Source organism: Mustela nigripes, chromosome 12 (assembly GCF_022355385.1).
Source record: "Mustela nigripes isolate SB6536 chromosome 12, MUSNIG.SB6536, whole genome shotgun sequence".
Classification (NCBI taxonomy): Eukaryota; Metazoa; Chordata; class Mammalia; order Carnivora; family Mustelidae; genus Mustela; species Mustela nigripes.
In genome coordinates, this window is record NC_081568.1 from 5,718,257 (window position 1) to 5,734,898 (window position 16,642).

Genomic DNA, 16,642 nt, shown 5'->3' on the forward strand with positions numbered 1-16,642 from the left:
GTGCAATACTGGAGGCCACCTCCGCCAGCCCAGGCCGCCCTAACAAACGGCCAGAGGCTGGGTGACAACATTTATTTATCGCAATTCTGGAAGCTGGTATAGCCAAGACCAAGGCAGCGGCAGATCAGGTGTCTGGTGGGGACCCTCCTGCCGGTTTGCTGATGGCTGTCTGTCACATGGTGGAAGACAGGGAGAGGAAGCAAGCTGTACCCAGCCCCTGCACGTGAGGGCACTAATCCCATCATAAGCCCCCCCCCACCATGTGACCTAGCCACCGCCCAGAGGCCCCCCCTCCTAATCCATCACACCAGCGCTCAGGCTTCAACACAGGAATTTTGAGGGGACACATTCAGTCCATAGCGGAGGGGCTTTGCAAAATTGACTGGGGAAGGGACACCTGGGTGGCTCAGTGGGTTAAAGCCTCTGCCTTCGGCTCAGGTCATGATCTCAGGGTCCTGGGATCGAGTCCCGCATCGGGCTCTCTGCTCAGCAGGGAGCCTGCTTCCCTTCCTCTCTCTCTGCCTGCCTCTCTGCCTGCCTGTGATCTCTACCTGTCAAATAAATAAATAAAATCTTTAAAAAAAAATTGACTGAGGAAGAAGTGAGGGGTCACTCTGAGACTTTCTGCCGCAGTGTCACTGTAGCTCAAGCACCTGTCGAAACCAATAACCATCGTCTCCTTTACTGGAAAAGGAGAAAATAGTTCGGGTCTCTGCTGTGTATTTTTGTACAAACATCAGCTCCCATGATGTGTTGTAAGCAGAGAGAAATGTCTTCCCACTTTCATGCTACTGACAGGAAACTGAAGACTGAAAGAAACCAGACCATTGATCTTCATGGAATAGACTGGGAATCTCAAAGACTCGGGAGATGTCAGATGCTCGGTCATTGCCAAAGGCATACATCTCTGTAGGATGCTCCGTGTGTGCAAAGGGAGAAAGTTCTACACTGGGGCATAAGACAGTTTCTGACCGACATTTTCCTCCTAGATGATTTTCTCGTCAAGCAGAGCGACATGCTTCTCTAAACCATCATAAAAGAAAGGAAATAAATCCTGAGCCCCGGGGATACAGCCTGAATTCATTTAACCACTTCATTTCACCCTGCCCACAACCCTAGGAGACAGGCAGTTACTGTCCCATCACAGATGAGGAAACCGACACCCAGAGAAGTTAAATGACTCAGCCAAGGCCACACAGCTGATGGTAACAGGACCTGGGGCTGAACCCAAGGTTGCCGGACCAAAGGTATCGGCAGTCATTTGGGGGAACGTCCTGCTTTCAGACAGGCAGTGGACGGTCAGAGTGTTAATGCTGGTCCCGGGGAAATAAAGGAAGACATGAGTGGCAGGAGGGAGCCCAGGGGAGGCAGACGTAGGAACTGGGGGCTGGGCGGGGAGAGGGCCGGCCGCACAGAAGGCCAAGCTGCCAGCACCTCCGGCTTCTGATACAGCGATCTGCGATCGATGACGCCGTTAGCAGAGCAGGAGAGTCAAGAGTGAGAGCTATCCTTGGGGAGATGAAATAATCGTATTAGTTTTGGACACACCGTTTGGGTGTGCACTATGGTCGCCAAGTACAGCTCCAGCCACCCGCATGGCTAGTTCCAGAGCCGTTAACCAGCCGTTCCTGGGGCCAGCTCCCCACCAGCTGAGTGCCTCTCGGACTCCTCATCCAACCCTCCCGCCACCATTGACCAGCAAGACGATCACGGAAGACCGCTTACCTGTTTGTCGACCTGTTTGTGCAGATTTCACGTAAACCTGTCCCTGAGGAAGCTCACAAAAATGAATGTGATGCGAAAGTTTTAAAATTAATAAGCTAAACTGGAAGGAAAGTCAAAGATGCAACACAAATATGAAGATGGGACACAAAATGCAAACCTCCAAGGTCCCGCCACAGTCTCGATGCGCGCGAGGAGGGCGGCCACGTGGCAGCTAAGATGAGGCCTGGAGTCGGACGCCCGGTCTGCCGCCTGTGCCAGTTTTTAACCATCCAGGGTCTCTCTTTCCCCGTCTGCATAACGGGGATAAAGACAGGAAGTCCTTCATGGGACTCCCTGTGAGGATTAAATACACAAGCAACGATGTTGATGTTGCTCACAATTATTCAGACATCTCCAGCAGCCAGGACAGAACCTACGTGTCCCAGTGCTCATAGGGACAATCGTGTCCCTCATTCATTAATGTACCTGAAAACCAGGCCTGGGGTACACGCTCTCATAACCATGACAGTGGCTCCATGGTGAGCGCTGTGCTTGGTAACTAACTTCCTCTTAGGAAATGGTTTAAAACGGGAGGGTGGGGTGGGGGGTGCTTCCAGAACATTGTGTAATGTGCATTTCAATAAACTGTGTTCCCTGGAAAGTGAGACTGGTGGAAAAGAGTGAGAGCCCACCTGAATCCAAGTTCCGGAGATTCGGATGGCCTAGCAGTCAGGCCGCTTTCCCCAAATGTGTGTTTCCGCCTTGGAGTTCTGGTTAACACTGGGAAGCTGGGAGTCCCAGGTACCTGACAGGTCCGACAGATACTGGACACTCGGGTGGTCAGAGCCACCACATGAGAGCCCATCCCCAGCCTGTGATGATCAGCCCACGTGGGACGGAGCAGACCTTCCCTTTCGAGAATGCAAGGTCTCATCCAGATCTCCCAGGGGAGGGGCGCCTGGGTGGCTCAGTGGGTTAAAGCCTCTGCCTTCAGCTCAGGTCATGATCTCAGGGTCCTGGGATCGAGCCCCGCATCGGGCTCTCTGCTCAGCGGGGAGCCTGCTTCCTCCTCTCTCTCTTTCTACCTGCCTCTGCCTGCTTGTGATCTCTGTCAAATAAATAAATAAAATGTTTTAAAAAAAAAAAAATCTCGCAGGGGAGAAAGCTCTTAGACGGTCGTTCTGACCCTTCAGCAGCAGACAGATGCCCCCACAGCAGGTGCTCCGTGAGTTTGTGACGGGTGGGAGACGGTGAGGAGAAAAGAGCGGTCTCGAGAGGAGGCGTGTGTGAATTTCAGCCTAAAGCATGAGCCCGGGGTGTACGGTCACGTGGGTCATACAATGACCACGATAAACATACATGTGCTTTAAGCGGCGTTCCTGGCTGGTGGAATTTCCAAAGCAAACAGCTTCCAAGATGGGTTCTGGGGTACGGAATGCACCTCCTTGCCGTGTCACTGGAAGTCGCTTAAATACTTGGAGACATCTGAGAGAAATCATTTTGATCGTGGGAGAAAGAGCTGCTTTATACTGTCATCAAATATTTATCAAAAGCTCAGTTTAAGGATTTTTTGAAATGAACTGAGCTCTGAGCATAAAGATTGAGCGTCATTTTTTTCAAGGACTTACTAAGCCCAAATGAGTTATCGACATTGGATTTAAACCCACTCCCCGGACTTGGTCTCTCCATTCATCACCGAGGTCATGGAAACCTCCAGCTTAAGCCCACCGCGTGAAAACAGATCGGGTGATAATTCCTCGGCGAGGGGTTTGCTGCGCCGCCGTTCGGTGGCAGCAAACCATGTCACCCCCCCGGCCCCGCCCCTGCAAATCTGTGCTCCTTGCTGGGACAGCGGTGATGTCAGTGACACGGGATTCTGCCTATTGATTTCGAGCTCCCTGTTGAGTTCGTGCTCCCTGTTCAGGGCATGATGTCTCCGGGGGACTGCGTGAACCTCCAAATCACGCCTTCCCTGGGGGTCATGAGACAGGAGGCATTGGAGCACGGACGGAAGCGCCGCACCGTCTGAAGGAATGACCGCGTCCTCGCCGACCTCGCCGACATCCACTGACCGTCCGTCCCCCGGTTCCGGCTGTTGAAGCTGTTTGCATTTCCTCGCACGTTCCAAGTTAAGGATTTACGGTGCCAGTAAGGTTTTATTGGTCTTTCTCTAGAAGGACAGCATTCATGTAAGGTTTTATTGGTCTTTCTCTAGAAGGACAGCATTCATGTAAGGTTTTATTGGTCTTTCTCTAGAAGGACAGAATTCATGTAAGGTTTTATTGGTCTTTCTCTAGAAGGACAGAATTCATGAGTGGAAGATTTTCTTCTGAACCAAGAATGGACCCTCTTTCCTGCTCACGTTCAGATGATCGAGCACAGTGGTCTTGGGTCAGGGGGGGAGGTTTGCCCCCGAAGGGACATCAGGCAACATCTTTTGGGCTGTCATTCCTGGAAGGCAGCCGTCCTGTCACTGTTGGCCTCTGTGGACAGAGTCCCCCAGGACAAGGAATGACCCGGCCCAGGTGTCAGCAGGGCCCACGGCAACGGACCTGCCCAGTGCTAGCCTTCCCGACTCCGGTCCCTGAAACACGTGGACTCATGGAGTGACTCTGCTGCCATTTTCCTTTGTCCTTTGGCCTTGGTTTTCCCCACTTCCCTGTCACCTCGAATATGCTACGTCCACTGCCTCCACCGTCCTGCCCCATCATCCCTACGGAGAGCCTCAGAGCTGGTTTTTATCTCCGCCCTGCATGGGGGGGGCTCTCCCCTCCCCGTTCACCAGGGACCTCCCCTTTGACCTTCTGGAGAGCTCTCTCTGTCTCTGACGGAGCTCCCCTGGGGCCCAGAGGATCCAGCACGTGTCCCGGAAGTCGCCACCTGAGCTCCACAAAGGCCCACCTCTCCTGCTTTTATCGCAGGGATTCCTAGTGTCCTTACTGGTTTCCTCCTCTGTCCCCAGCCGAGTGAGGCCCACCCCCCATCCCTGCTTGAATATCCCATGTGTTCTTCTTCCCTCAGAGCCCTCTCCCACTTCAGGGATGTATGAATGGCCGCTCCTGGACATAGGACCCCCCACCCCAGTGAGCATCCCTTGGCCTCGACCTCCCCCCAAAGCTTGACGATGCTCTCGGTTCCTCCCAGACATTTCCTCTTGGCTCCACGCCAGGCAGTGTAAGCACAGTCCCTCGATGACCAGGCATCGGGTGCTGCTCCTGGACCACACACTGCCATGCTGGGGAGACACCGAGTAACAGAAGACAGTCTGCTCTTGGGGAGCTCACAGGCTAGTGACGGACATGAAAGACCGCGCTGATTCTCGTGCTGAGACGGACACCGGAGAACCACGAGCCCCAGATGCTGGGCAGATCCAGTGGACGGGGCTGGGTCTACATGTCACCCCACATTCTGATGCCCCTAATCAGTATTGGGGCAGCGGGAAACTTCAGGACATGGAATACATTTTATGAATTATGTATGTATGCTAATAGAGAGTCAGTGTTTAAAATGTAACCAAAAATAGAAATATTAGAAAGATGATCTCCAAAAGGAATTACAAACATAATTAGGTGTTAGAAATTCATTGTGAATATAAATTAACAAATATGAGTTAATAGTCACAAATATAAGTTAATAGCAAATAGGAATAGACATTCCCACTTACCTTCATTGGAAACCTTGAACTTGTCCTTTCCTTCGGCTCTCTCTGTGTGATGTGTGATGACTGTTCCTCAAGAGATGAGAAATCGCCCGGGGCCGGGAAGGCAGGGAGTCGTCGCCCTGTGTTGGTCGGCTAGGGTTCTGCCGTCACAGAGCACCACAGACTGGAGGCTTAAGCAACAGAAATCTGTTGTCTCCCAGTTCTCCAGCCTGCAGGTCAGAGGCCGAGGCACTGATGGGGTTGGTTTCTTTGGAGGCCTCTATCCTCGCTGTGTAGACACCCTCTTCCCCGTGTCTTTGTGGGGCCCGCTCATGTGTCTGTGTCTCCGTCTCCTTTTTCGAAGCACACGTGTCATACTGGATAAGTCATACCAATGACCCAATTTAATCTTAATCCCCTCTTTTTTTTATTTTTAAATTTATTTTTTATTTATTTTCAGCATAACAGTATTCATTATTTTTTCACCACACCCAGTGCTCCATGCAGCCCGTGCCCTCTCTAATACCCACCACCTGGTACCCCGACCTCCCACCCCCTGCCCCTTCAAATCCCTCAGGTTGTTTTTCAGAGGCCATAGTCTCTCATGACTCACCTCCCCTTCCAATTTACCCCAACTCCCTTCTCCTCTCCATCTCCCCTTGTCCTCCGTGCTATTTGTTATGCTCCACAAATAAGTGAAACCATATGATAATTGACTCTCTCTGCTTGACTTATTTCACTCAGCATCATCTCTTCCAGTCCCGTCCATGTTGCTACAAAAGTTGGGTATTCATCCTTTCTGATGGAGGCATCATACCCCATAGTGTATATGGACCACATCTTCCTTATCCATTCATCCGTTGAAAGGGCATCTTGGTTCTTTCCACAGTTTGGCCACCATGGCCGTTGCTGCTATAAACATTGGGGTACAGATGGCCCTTCTTTTCACGACATCTGTATCTTTGGGGTAAATACCCAGGAGTGCAAAGGCAGGGTCATAGGGGAGTTGTTCTTAATCCCCTCTTTAATGACGGAGGTAAAAATCTCCAAATACAAATTTTGAGGTATTGGAGGTTATGAATTTGGGTGGACACAGAGCACCCCTCTCCTATCAGGGCAAAAGGAAGATGTGGTGTTTCCAGAACCGGAGGGAGCTGTGGCGGGTGTGGAGTGGGGAAGAGGAGGAATGGACCCAGCCCTCCCCCCTGCACCCCCGGACCCTCCCTGGCCCCTCGCGTTGGTCAGTCCCACAGGAGGCCCCAGCCCGGTGGAGAAGGCGGGGAGATGGGTGTGGGAGGCAGCGGGGATCCAAGAGCCAGCTCTCCTGGCAGTCTTCTGTCTGGGTGTCTGTCTGGGTGCTCCGTGTCTCCTAGGTCTCAGGTCTCCTACGGCCACAGAAATGAATGGGGGCACAAGGCCTCCTCGGGCGGGGGGTAAACCCCACAGGACTGGGGCATTCTTCCTGACGGGAGCCCGCCTTGCGACCCAGGGACTGTCTTCCTGCCCCTTGAGCTCTAACCCCCACCCCTGCTGCTTCCGTCCATAGTGTATACGGACCACATATACATATTTAGATATTTAAATATAAATATTTAAATATTTGTATCCATCCAGGAGCCCGAGCGGCAGTACATGCACATCGGCACCATGGTGGAGTTCGCCTTTGCGCTGGTGGCCAAGCTGGACGCCATCAACAAGCACTCCTTCAACGACTTCAAGCTGCGCGTCGGTACGTGCTGGGACCATCCCGCAGCTGTGGCCGCGGCTCGGCGGGGGACCGGCTGGGGAGGGTCCGGCTGGGGAGGGTCCGGGGAGAGCCAAGCCCTGCGTCTGAGGGGCAGGAGGGCCGGATGGGGGGCGGGGAGGTTCAGGGAAGTGAGGAGCCCCTGAGACGCTTTTGTACAAATTAGAAGACAAAAGGGCCTTTGGTAGGAGCCCGGCTGTGAGCGCTGACAGGTCCTCCCGCTGCATTCCAGCCGCGCTGCCTCACCCCTGCGGCCAGGGTCCCTCTGCAAGCCCTGCGTGCGGCCTTAGGCCGGCGGCACAGCATCGACTGTAAGCCACCCCATGAGTTTAGGGACCCCTGCCAATGAAATCAGCACCTGCCATGGGCTGGGAGATGCATCCAGGCTTGGAGATCCAAAACTTTTATTATTTATATTTAAATATCTAAATATATTTAATAACATTTAATATAGTTCAATATAGTTATATATAAATATGTATTTTAATATATATTTATATATTTTATAATGTAATTGTAATGTAAATTATAATTTTATTGTGATGTAAATATATATATATATATATATATATATATATATATATATTTTTTTTTTTTTTTAAGGCATCTTAGAATTGTTGAAATAGTCACACACCCCTGGGGGTCACAACCTCCAAGAACCCTAAACATGTGTCCCAGGTTCTGAAATACCCACAGCTTTTCTGATTGCATATTCAAGCCAACTTTGTCTAAAAGTATTTCTTTAAAATTCTTTAAAACACTTAAATTCTTTCTAAATTTCTAACGTTTGCTAGTAAGTTCTTCCCTTACTTTAAGTTGACTCATGAGCATGTTTCACGCTTACTTGCGTTTTTCAAACGTCTATACACATAAAAAGTGTGCTTTGAGCCCTCAGCGCAGTGCACCGCCGTCTGGCCGGGGTACAGTCGTGGCCATTCGTGGCGGGTGCGGGTTCTTCGACCCTTTTATGTTCCTCTTGGCCACACATTTTGCTTCTTCTGAAAGCCAGTCCACATACGAGTAGGTCTCATAATAAATTCCATTGGAATGGCTTTCCATTTCATTTGCATACAGATTTTCACTTAAAAAAAAATCCCAATATTTAGAGTGATTTTCTTCCTTTGCTGTGCATATGTGCTGAATTTTAAAACCCGGGCGTATTTTACGGGTCTGTAGCTGAAGGTGCTCGTCTGTGCTGTTAAGTGTCCTCGCCTGGACGCCTTTTCCTTCCGACTTCCTCGCCTGTGGGCCCAGCTGGGCTCGGGGAGGCGCTGCGTTCCCCGGCGGTGAGCAGGGCTGGGCAGGCGGGGGCTGCCCCATGGCCTGCTGACCATGTCGGATTCGGAGGCGCCCCCTTGACCCTAGAGCCTCCTGATTGTTTTGGCAGCTGAGAGAATGAGCTCTTCAAACATCAAGCGCTCTCATAAAAAGAAAAATTAAAAAAAAAAAAAATCTATTACCTGGGGGCATGACGGGTGTGTAGAGAAGCATTTACAGACAAAACAGCACCACCCTTCCCTGCAGGGTGAGATGCGGACAGCTGTTCACTGGTCACCTGCGTTACATCCCAAAAAAGCAGTTTCCTTGGTCTAGACCATAACCGCATTTTCCAAATTAAGGAATGGAATCGACGCTCTTCGGCAGGAATTTGTTGAGTGTTTATTTACTCTGCTTATCGAGTAACAAATAGTATCTGCACACTCACTCCTCGCACCAGCTCTTGGGGATTTCCTAGGAAGCCTAAGCTCTGTGTTTCACAGGCCTCGGGGCTGCCTCTCCCCAGCCCTGGGCCTCACTCTGGGGGCGGTTTGGCTGCTCTTGGCTGCACTTGGCTGCGTGGCGCCATCCAGTGGCCATTCGCGGTAGGAACTCGGGAGAGTAATATTTCCCCAAAAAATGATACAAGTAAGAAGAGATGAATTCACTCCTCAGGTCCTTTTCTGCAGGGCAAGCTACAGAATCAGTCGGTTAGCGGGGCCAAGGTTCGAGCACATCCCTGCACTAAGTAGACTGACCCGGTGCCAGGAATCAACCCAAGCTTCCCCCCACCCTCCACCCCCGCCAGGCGCTGACCAAGCAGGACTCAGCAGCCAGCAGAAAAGCTGACGGCAGAGGGGTTCGAGAGCACCAGCCAGCAGCTAGAATAAATTTATTTGGGGTGTCTAGAGCAGAGTGTAAGCTTTATTGTGTACTCGGCAAAAGCAGAATTTCTTGCTCACTTCTCGCATACCTTCAAAGATTCTGTGGAATCATGTTCACAGAACGGTGTTCTACTCTGCTTCCTGCCCGCCTGTTCGTTGCAAAGAGGAAGCTTGGGCTTAGGTCTGTAACCAAGGGTAGCACGCTAAGCAGTTCAGGAGTGGGATATGGGATCGCTCAGAAACACCCTCCTTAACGGATGCAAGGTGACCCCGCAGTGAGGCAGGGGTCTCAGAGCCAGCAGAAAATGTAGGGGCACAATCGACCCATGTCTGTATTTCTGTTTCTATTTCTGGGGCCTTTCTCCACACCACTCCCGTGAGACATGTGGGTCTGCCTGTTTGGACTGAGATGCTGGGCAAGGACTCATCCAGCCTGGAGCACTGGGTGGGGGAGGGGCCCGGCCTCTCTGATCAGAGAAGCTGATCAGACTTCCAGGGCTTCAACGCACCCGGAGCTCAGGTGTCTGCATGTAATAACCATGGGCTTATAATCACGGTTCCGAACTGAAGGGGCAGTCACGGCCACCGTCACCAATGTCGACAGTGGTCTTGGGTGCCTGATTATCTGGGAAGTCACATGAGCCAGCTGGGACAGCAAGAAATCCGTCCGATCAGTGGGGTCTTGGCCATCTGGGCTGGAAAGTAGTGACTCCGGAGCTTCTCCGGCAAACTTCTGGGGGGTCTCCCTGGGGAATCACGGTTGGTAAGGAGACATATGCCAGAGGTAGGGGTGTCCTCAGTCTAATGGAGGCAAAGCTATAAAGAGCCCAGCTTCCAGGGGGCAAGAACCCACGTACCTGCCCACCAGGGGCCTGTCTACCCAAAGATCCCTGCAAACTCGAGCCTCCGGGGACCCTCCCTTGGCTTATCGGCTGCAGCCTCTTATGGCAGAATTCCCTCACATCTGAGTCCGTATTGCCCCTACTAAGATCTGTTGTTGTTTCGACGCCGACGTGGGTAGGCGGCCTCAGCAGCGCAGTGCATGTTCAGGGAGTCCTTTGGAAGGTGGTTTAGCCCAGCACAAACATGTTCCTCTGGAATTCAGTAAACTTGCCATTGGGACATTATCCAAGGCAACAGCCCTCAAGGTGGGAAGAAGCCTTGGGCATGGGACACGTGTGGCAGATAAGATGGCGGCGTCCTTGCAAGCAGGGGCCATGGAGCCACCTGTCTCTGCCGTCTGCTGCCTGTCTGACGGCCGTCCTCTGCCTCCATGCCCGAAGCTGGAAGTGAGGAGGACAGTAGCCACCCTATCAGGCTGTTGTGAGAAGCACAGGGGTTTTTACATATAAAGCGCGTGGAACAGCGCACGGCAGGTGAGGACACATCTCTGGTGTCTGGTGAGGGGCGTTCAGCGAGATGGCGGCACGGACCCCGAAGTCCAGCAGCAGCAGAACTGCCACTCACTGCTCTCAGGGTCGCTATTTCAAGCAGAAAGACGTGTATTTCAAAATTAACACTAACTCCACAACTATTGGGAAATACAGTGATCGTCACTTGCCTAAGATTATGTAGCAACACAGGAAACTATTATGTTGGGTTTTTTAAAAACATAACAATGGAATCATAATGATATATGGGGACATAATCAAGAATCAAGGTTAAGAAGGGAAAAGAATGTTTTTCTTTGCTTTAGAACCCCATGGGTTGAACTAATGTTTGTTCAGCAACAATGATTCGGGAATATCCTTGTGAAGCTTTTCTGTTTAAGACGGTGGCTGTGACGTGAATCTACCTGGCTCTGCTGTGCTACAGGTATTAACCACGGACCTGTGATAGCGGGTGTCATTGGAGCTCAGAAGCCGCAGTATGATATCTGGGGCAACACGGTAAATGTGGCCAGCAGGATGGACAGCACGGGCGTGTTGGACAAAATACAGGTAATTCAGTGTGCTCTGTAAGCATCGATCGGTTCTGTCCTCTTGAAACCACAAATAAGTGTAATAATGTTAATAACATACTGAAACAGAGAGTCTTGAAACTTACTTAAATCTTGAGGAAACCTCAAAACACATCGACATGAAAAGAAGTCCTTTTTTATCGGGGGAAAGGTTAATTCATTTCTGTACTCACTCTTAGCAATAATTTAGGAATGTAATAATATAAAGATTATCGCCTTGGTGAAAGTCAACAATCGTGAAAATCAACTTGGCGGTCAGATACTTGAGCGTGAAGTCAGGGCAGGACATGTTCCTCCTCTTCCGTCTCATGGCCCAGCACCTCAGAAGTTGCTTTGCCTGGGAGAGGGATAGTATAACCAATACCAGACATAACCCCCAGACTTCCTGTCCCGGTGGCTGAATTAGAGGGTAGTGGAATAGAGCCCACTGGGGAAAGGCGGGGGGTAGGATTCTGGGTGATAGGTAATAGCAGTGCCAAATCGGACCAGCATGGGGTTTGGTTCTCTAGAGTGATGGGAAAGTGCTGGAATCCACCCAAGGTAGGATGCTTGAACATGGTACCAGACATCTAGAAGGAGAGACTGACTTCTAATGAGAAGAATGTGTGTGCGTGTTTCTGCAGAACTTTCAGTTTGCCTCACCTCCAAAAAGCAGTGGTTCCACATGTCACTCCAACTCCTTATATTCTGGAAGATAAACTCCTGCCACATGGCAAGTTTGTACGAAAACCATTGGACATACACTTTTTCTTGTGTTGGTCCTTCACAAAGTCCGTAAGTCCCTGTTCTGTGTGCCTCGGCTGGGCTAGGGCCCTCAGGTATAACCGTGCCTCTAACATTGTGGCAGAGACTCCGAGTTCTCTACTGACTTTAGCAGGAGACGCGCTCCCACGTCGTCAAGAGCGGGTCTTCATTCAACCTCCACTCGCCTGCCCCTCACGCTCCCCACCCCATTCATTCAAGAGGATTCCATTCCTGTGAGCTTCCTAGAGCATATCCCTAATTTTTATGTGGAACGGGCCCAACATCACTTCTCAGTGTTCATCTTCTTCCAGCCAGATGATTAGTCAACTGTCGCTGAAAGTGAGCGACCGAGCGACAGCGAGAAGGCGGAGAGGACAGCTGACATGGGGAGGAGCAGCCGGGGCTTCCCGGCCAAACCGTTGTTGCCAGGGAAGAGAGCCGGTTGGCTGTGCTCACGAGAGCCAATCCAGACGGAGCTGTCACAGAAGTGGGGCTGAGCAGTGGTCACTGTCTGAGGAGACGACCCGCTTCCCCCCACGAGGGGCACCGGCTGCCGTGTTGACAGTCCAGCTGCACCGTGTGCTGAGGCCACCACGGCCTCTGGGCCTTCCTGCCCCTGGGTCACCTGTTCCCCCTGCGCAGGAATGTTCCAGCAATCCTGGCCAACAAGACGTCTTCCATTTGGTGTGGGAGAGGGTGCTCCTGTCAAAGACACACGTTCCCACATGTAGGCCGACCCAGGCCCCCTGCCCACGCCTGCAACATTCAGAAGACGGATTGGTGACCTTAACAAGCTGCAGGACGCTCCAGGTGGTTTTCAAGTACTTGGGATAAGAATCAAAAACAATTTAAGAGCGGCTGGTCAGGGAGAGCGCTCCCTCCTGGAGCCCGTAAAGCCCCCCAGATCAAGGCTTCAGATGAGCCTGAGCTCCCGTGTGTCTCCAGGAGGATATTGGCCCTCGTAAATCTCCAGGTGTTTTGGGGCTGAGCAGCCCCGGGAGGGTCTCTGCTCGCTTGGAGCCCAGAGGAGACGAGGCGGGTTTCTCGGCGGGAGAGCAGCTCGCCGGCAGGTGTGTGTGCTCACGCAGCACGGCAGAGGCTGGTGTCCACGAGCTCCTTCTCCTGAACGCACGTGTTCCCTCCACCTCCAGTAGCTTTGCGTTTCCTCTTATGTGCACGAAAAGTGGTGAGCGGTGCTGAGGTCACTACAGAGCCCCTCCCAGGCCTGCGGACCAGGCCGTTTGGATCAGGGAGCCTCCCACTCCCCCGAGCCTGCTCGCCTGGAAGCCCAGACAGCAGCAGAGGAAGCCCACGGCTCACGCAGCCGGGCTTCCCTTGCACTTGGACACTAGCCAGGGCTCCTGCCAGAGACAGCTCCCTGCTGCTCCATCCCAGGATCGGGGGCTGGCGTCCCGCACTCCGGCAGCTAGCTCACGGACGCCCGGGCCGCCGCTCCCCGCCCGCAAACACCTCAGCCGCTCCGTGAACCCCCGAGGCTCCAAAAGATGTGTGTGTTCTCTGTGGAAGGTCCAAAGTCAGATGCCTGTAGGATCCTCTAGTTCTGACAGGCCCTGAGAACTCTGATCACGAGGACGTATCTGTAGTCGGAGTTTCTCGGCTATGTCCAGGGTCTTCCGGTTCCAATCCGGGATGGAAAGTCTGCCTGGGCTGGGGCTTTGCCTGTCCTCCCCCAGGACTTGGAGCCAGCCCTAGAGGAGGGGAGGATGTGAGCATCTGGCACCTGCGTCCCCCTTCTCTTGCTCTGGTCATAAGGGTCCCAAAGACCCACACCGACCCCTGGGCTAGGGGCTGGCCACGGGAAGAGAGTGATTTTTCTAGCTTGTTCCATCAACCTGCCCTTGAGACCTTTATACCACACAATTCATCCTTATTTCTGGGGGCCCTTGGATACCTTCCTGGGTTCTCCTGTGGTTTTGCTGTGCTCCTGCTCCGTGCCCTGACAATGTCTGCCCTGGACCCCTCTCAGCCACCAAGCCCACGGAGGCTGTTTCACCACAGGGTCCTCCAATGGTGCCTGATCCAAAAGCAGAATTGTACGTTAGATAGCCTTGCTGTGCCGTCCACAAGCCCGTCCAGCTCGCATGTGTCACCCACACACTTGAGGGGACTGCCCTCTCCCCCACGCTGGTGCCACATCCATTTTCTCCGATGACGCAGGAGGAAATCCTTCCTCCCCTGCTCTCTCACACCCTTCCAGAGTGGCCTGACTAGACAGTTCGGGAAAAACAGCTCCCCCACTCTCTGTTCAAGACCCAGATACCTCCGGGGGGGCCCGCCTGGGGGCCGTGTTCCTGATGGGACGGTCTTCTCCCGCCTCCAGGGCCGAGGCCTGTCCTGAGCCACATCTCTTCTCGCCTCACCTGTTCTCTGCTTGAGAAAGCGCCATTAGCAGGAGGCTTCCCAGCATTCGAGCAGACAGACCCCGGCAGGCCTGGGCGGCCCTCCCCAGACGTGGGCCCCGAGCAGAGCCCAGAGCACACATTCAGGCTAAGATGGTGTCGGGCTCAGACAGGAGAGCCGTCCGGCCCGGAGCTTCCCTGCCCCGCGGCCCCCAGCAGGACCTGACTGCAACTCTGCGGTTAGGCTGCCAGCCCCCGGGGCAGCGGCAGGAATCACCTGCCCCGTCCCGTCATCGTCGGGCTGCAAAGGAGGCCCCAGCCCTGTTAGCCTCTCACAGCCAACTCGGTGAAGGGAGGGAACCTTCAGGACCTGACCCGGGTCTTGCCCAACGAAGGCTAGTGTGGACTCCTAGTGTCCTTCCGGTCTGACTCTCGAGCATTCAGCCAGAAGCCGGGGGCGGTCTGCACGAACCCACAGACTTCTCAGGATGCCCTCCCCCACCAATTAAAGTCTGTTACTCAGATTTATGACATCGTGAGATGACATTCATGACCATTTGCAAAGATTATCCAGAATCCCGCCACTCCAGCACACCCTGAGCTCCTGTCTTTTCCCCAGGTCTCTTCTATGTGAATACGCCATCCTCACATAGGAGAGATCATAGCATGGGTCTAGGCTTCATGCTGCCTTTGGGGTGAAGCAGATCTGCTTATTTCACAGTCTCATCCACGATACGGATCACGGTGGCGTCACGGTTCGTCTCCCCCCAGAGATCACTTGACTTTTAGGTGGTTTATAGTCTGTCACTGTCGCAGCTCAAAACCATACATTATCCTTAAAAAGCTCTCCTTCCTCTGAGTTATTCTCTCTCCTAATTTCTCAGGAGTGGAATGAATGAGTCAAAGAACAGGAGTGGCTTTGGCTCTTGATCTTTGCGGTGAAGGGACCTCCCAGAGGCGGTGCGGCACAGACACTGACCACTTCTTCATCTGTCCGTGTGCTTCTAGGTCACCGAGGAGACAAGCCTCGTCCTCCAGACCCTGGGGTACACGTGCACCTGCAGAGGAATAATCAACGTGAAAGGCAAGGGCGAGCTGAAGACGTACTTTGTAAACACAGAAATGTCACGGTCCCTTTCCCAGAGCAACCTGGCATCCTGAAGAGTTGCCTTCACTGGGGCAAGAAGACTCTATTTTGGGGGAAGGTACAACGCACTTTCTGACCGCAAACTTTTGTCCCTCGTTTTTGATGTGCGTGCTCTGTTCTGTCCTATGGAGCCTTTTCAGACTCGTTCCTATGACCCTGGTGGCATTTCGTTTGGTGTGTGACGTGTGCCCAGATCGCTCTGCCACTTGCACTGTGCTTACTCCGAAGCAGAAGGAAAAGGAGTGTGTGTTACAGGAGAAACGCGTTCGACGGACTCACAAAGACGGCGGACGTGAAATAAACAAAAATTCTTAAGGCAATAAAACTAGGGGGTGTATATTATCTTCCGGTGCATGTTCTTTTCTGGAAAATATGGTAGCTCGCCAACCGCATCTGCTAGTCTGATATTAAACACACAGTATTTGTGAATAAGTTGATTTCTGTCACCCCACATGGGAGTTGACTGTGCTCACCCACGTGTCTCATCGCCAGTGGCTGTCCGTGGGCCCCAGCGGGACCCGTGGTCCTGTTGCCTTGCTCTGTCGCGTCTCGTGCCATCCGTCTCCAGGATTAGTTCTCACAATCTAGAACCAGTTTTGTACCAAACGCGTCTGATGTTTTGATGCCATTGTCTTTTGTAAAGTTGATTCATTAAAAGTTTTATGTACTTTGGTTTAGAATCTGTATCTTCCCCCACCCCCCACCCCCCCGTTCTGCCCTCTCCTCCGGGTTCACTCCAGAACCGGGATTTGCTTTCCCTGCTCCTCTAACGGTTGTGACAGAAAGAGCTCCCTGGAAGCAAAGGTTAACATATCCTTGAGTGATTCAGATCAGGACGAAGTCCGTGAGGCAGATTCCTGATTCTGCCACTCTCTGGAAATGCTCTGTGGGTCCCACAGTCTGGTTTTCACTTGGCATCTCTGGAGAACACTTTCTGGGAAGTTACGGTAATAGTGAAAGAATTCTCTACCAGCAGCAATGCCCTCTCTCTCTGGCCACGTGCTCTGGTCTGCAGCCCTCACCGCGGGCTGTGGGAGAATAAGTTGGCACTGACTGTGTACCTCAGAAGCCCACCACAGTAGTTTGAACTCACCGGGAGAAGCTGCCAGGCCCCAGAAGATACGTGTTTATGTCTGAGGAGGCTTAAGAGGGCACAGAGCCAATGTTCCGCATTTTTGAAGAAAGAAGACTTGGGGAAATTT

At 52.5% G+C, this 16,642-nt stretch overlaps 1 protein-coding gene across 1 annotated transcript in view; it reads left to right on the top strand.

The window, feature by feature from the left end:
• ADCY2 (adenylate cyclase 2) overlaps window positions 1-16,112 on the top strand; it is a 413,634-nt gene extending 397,522 nt beyond the window's left edge. Inside the window, exons 23-25 of the mRNA XM_059416859.1 lie at window positions 6,959-7,073; window positions 11,045-11,169; window positions 15,302-16,112. Coding sequence (XP_059272842.1) covers window positions 6,959-7,073; window positions 11,045-11,169; window positions 15,302-15,454 — 393 coding nt within the window. The 3' untranslated portion in view covers window positions 15,455-16,112. The remainder of the gene's footprint in view (window positions 1-6,958; window positions 7,074-11,044; window positions 11,170-15,301) is intronic.
• Window positions 16,113-16,642: the final 530 nt, after the last annotated feature.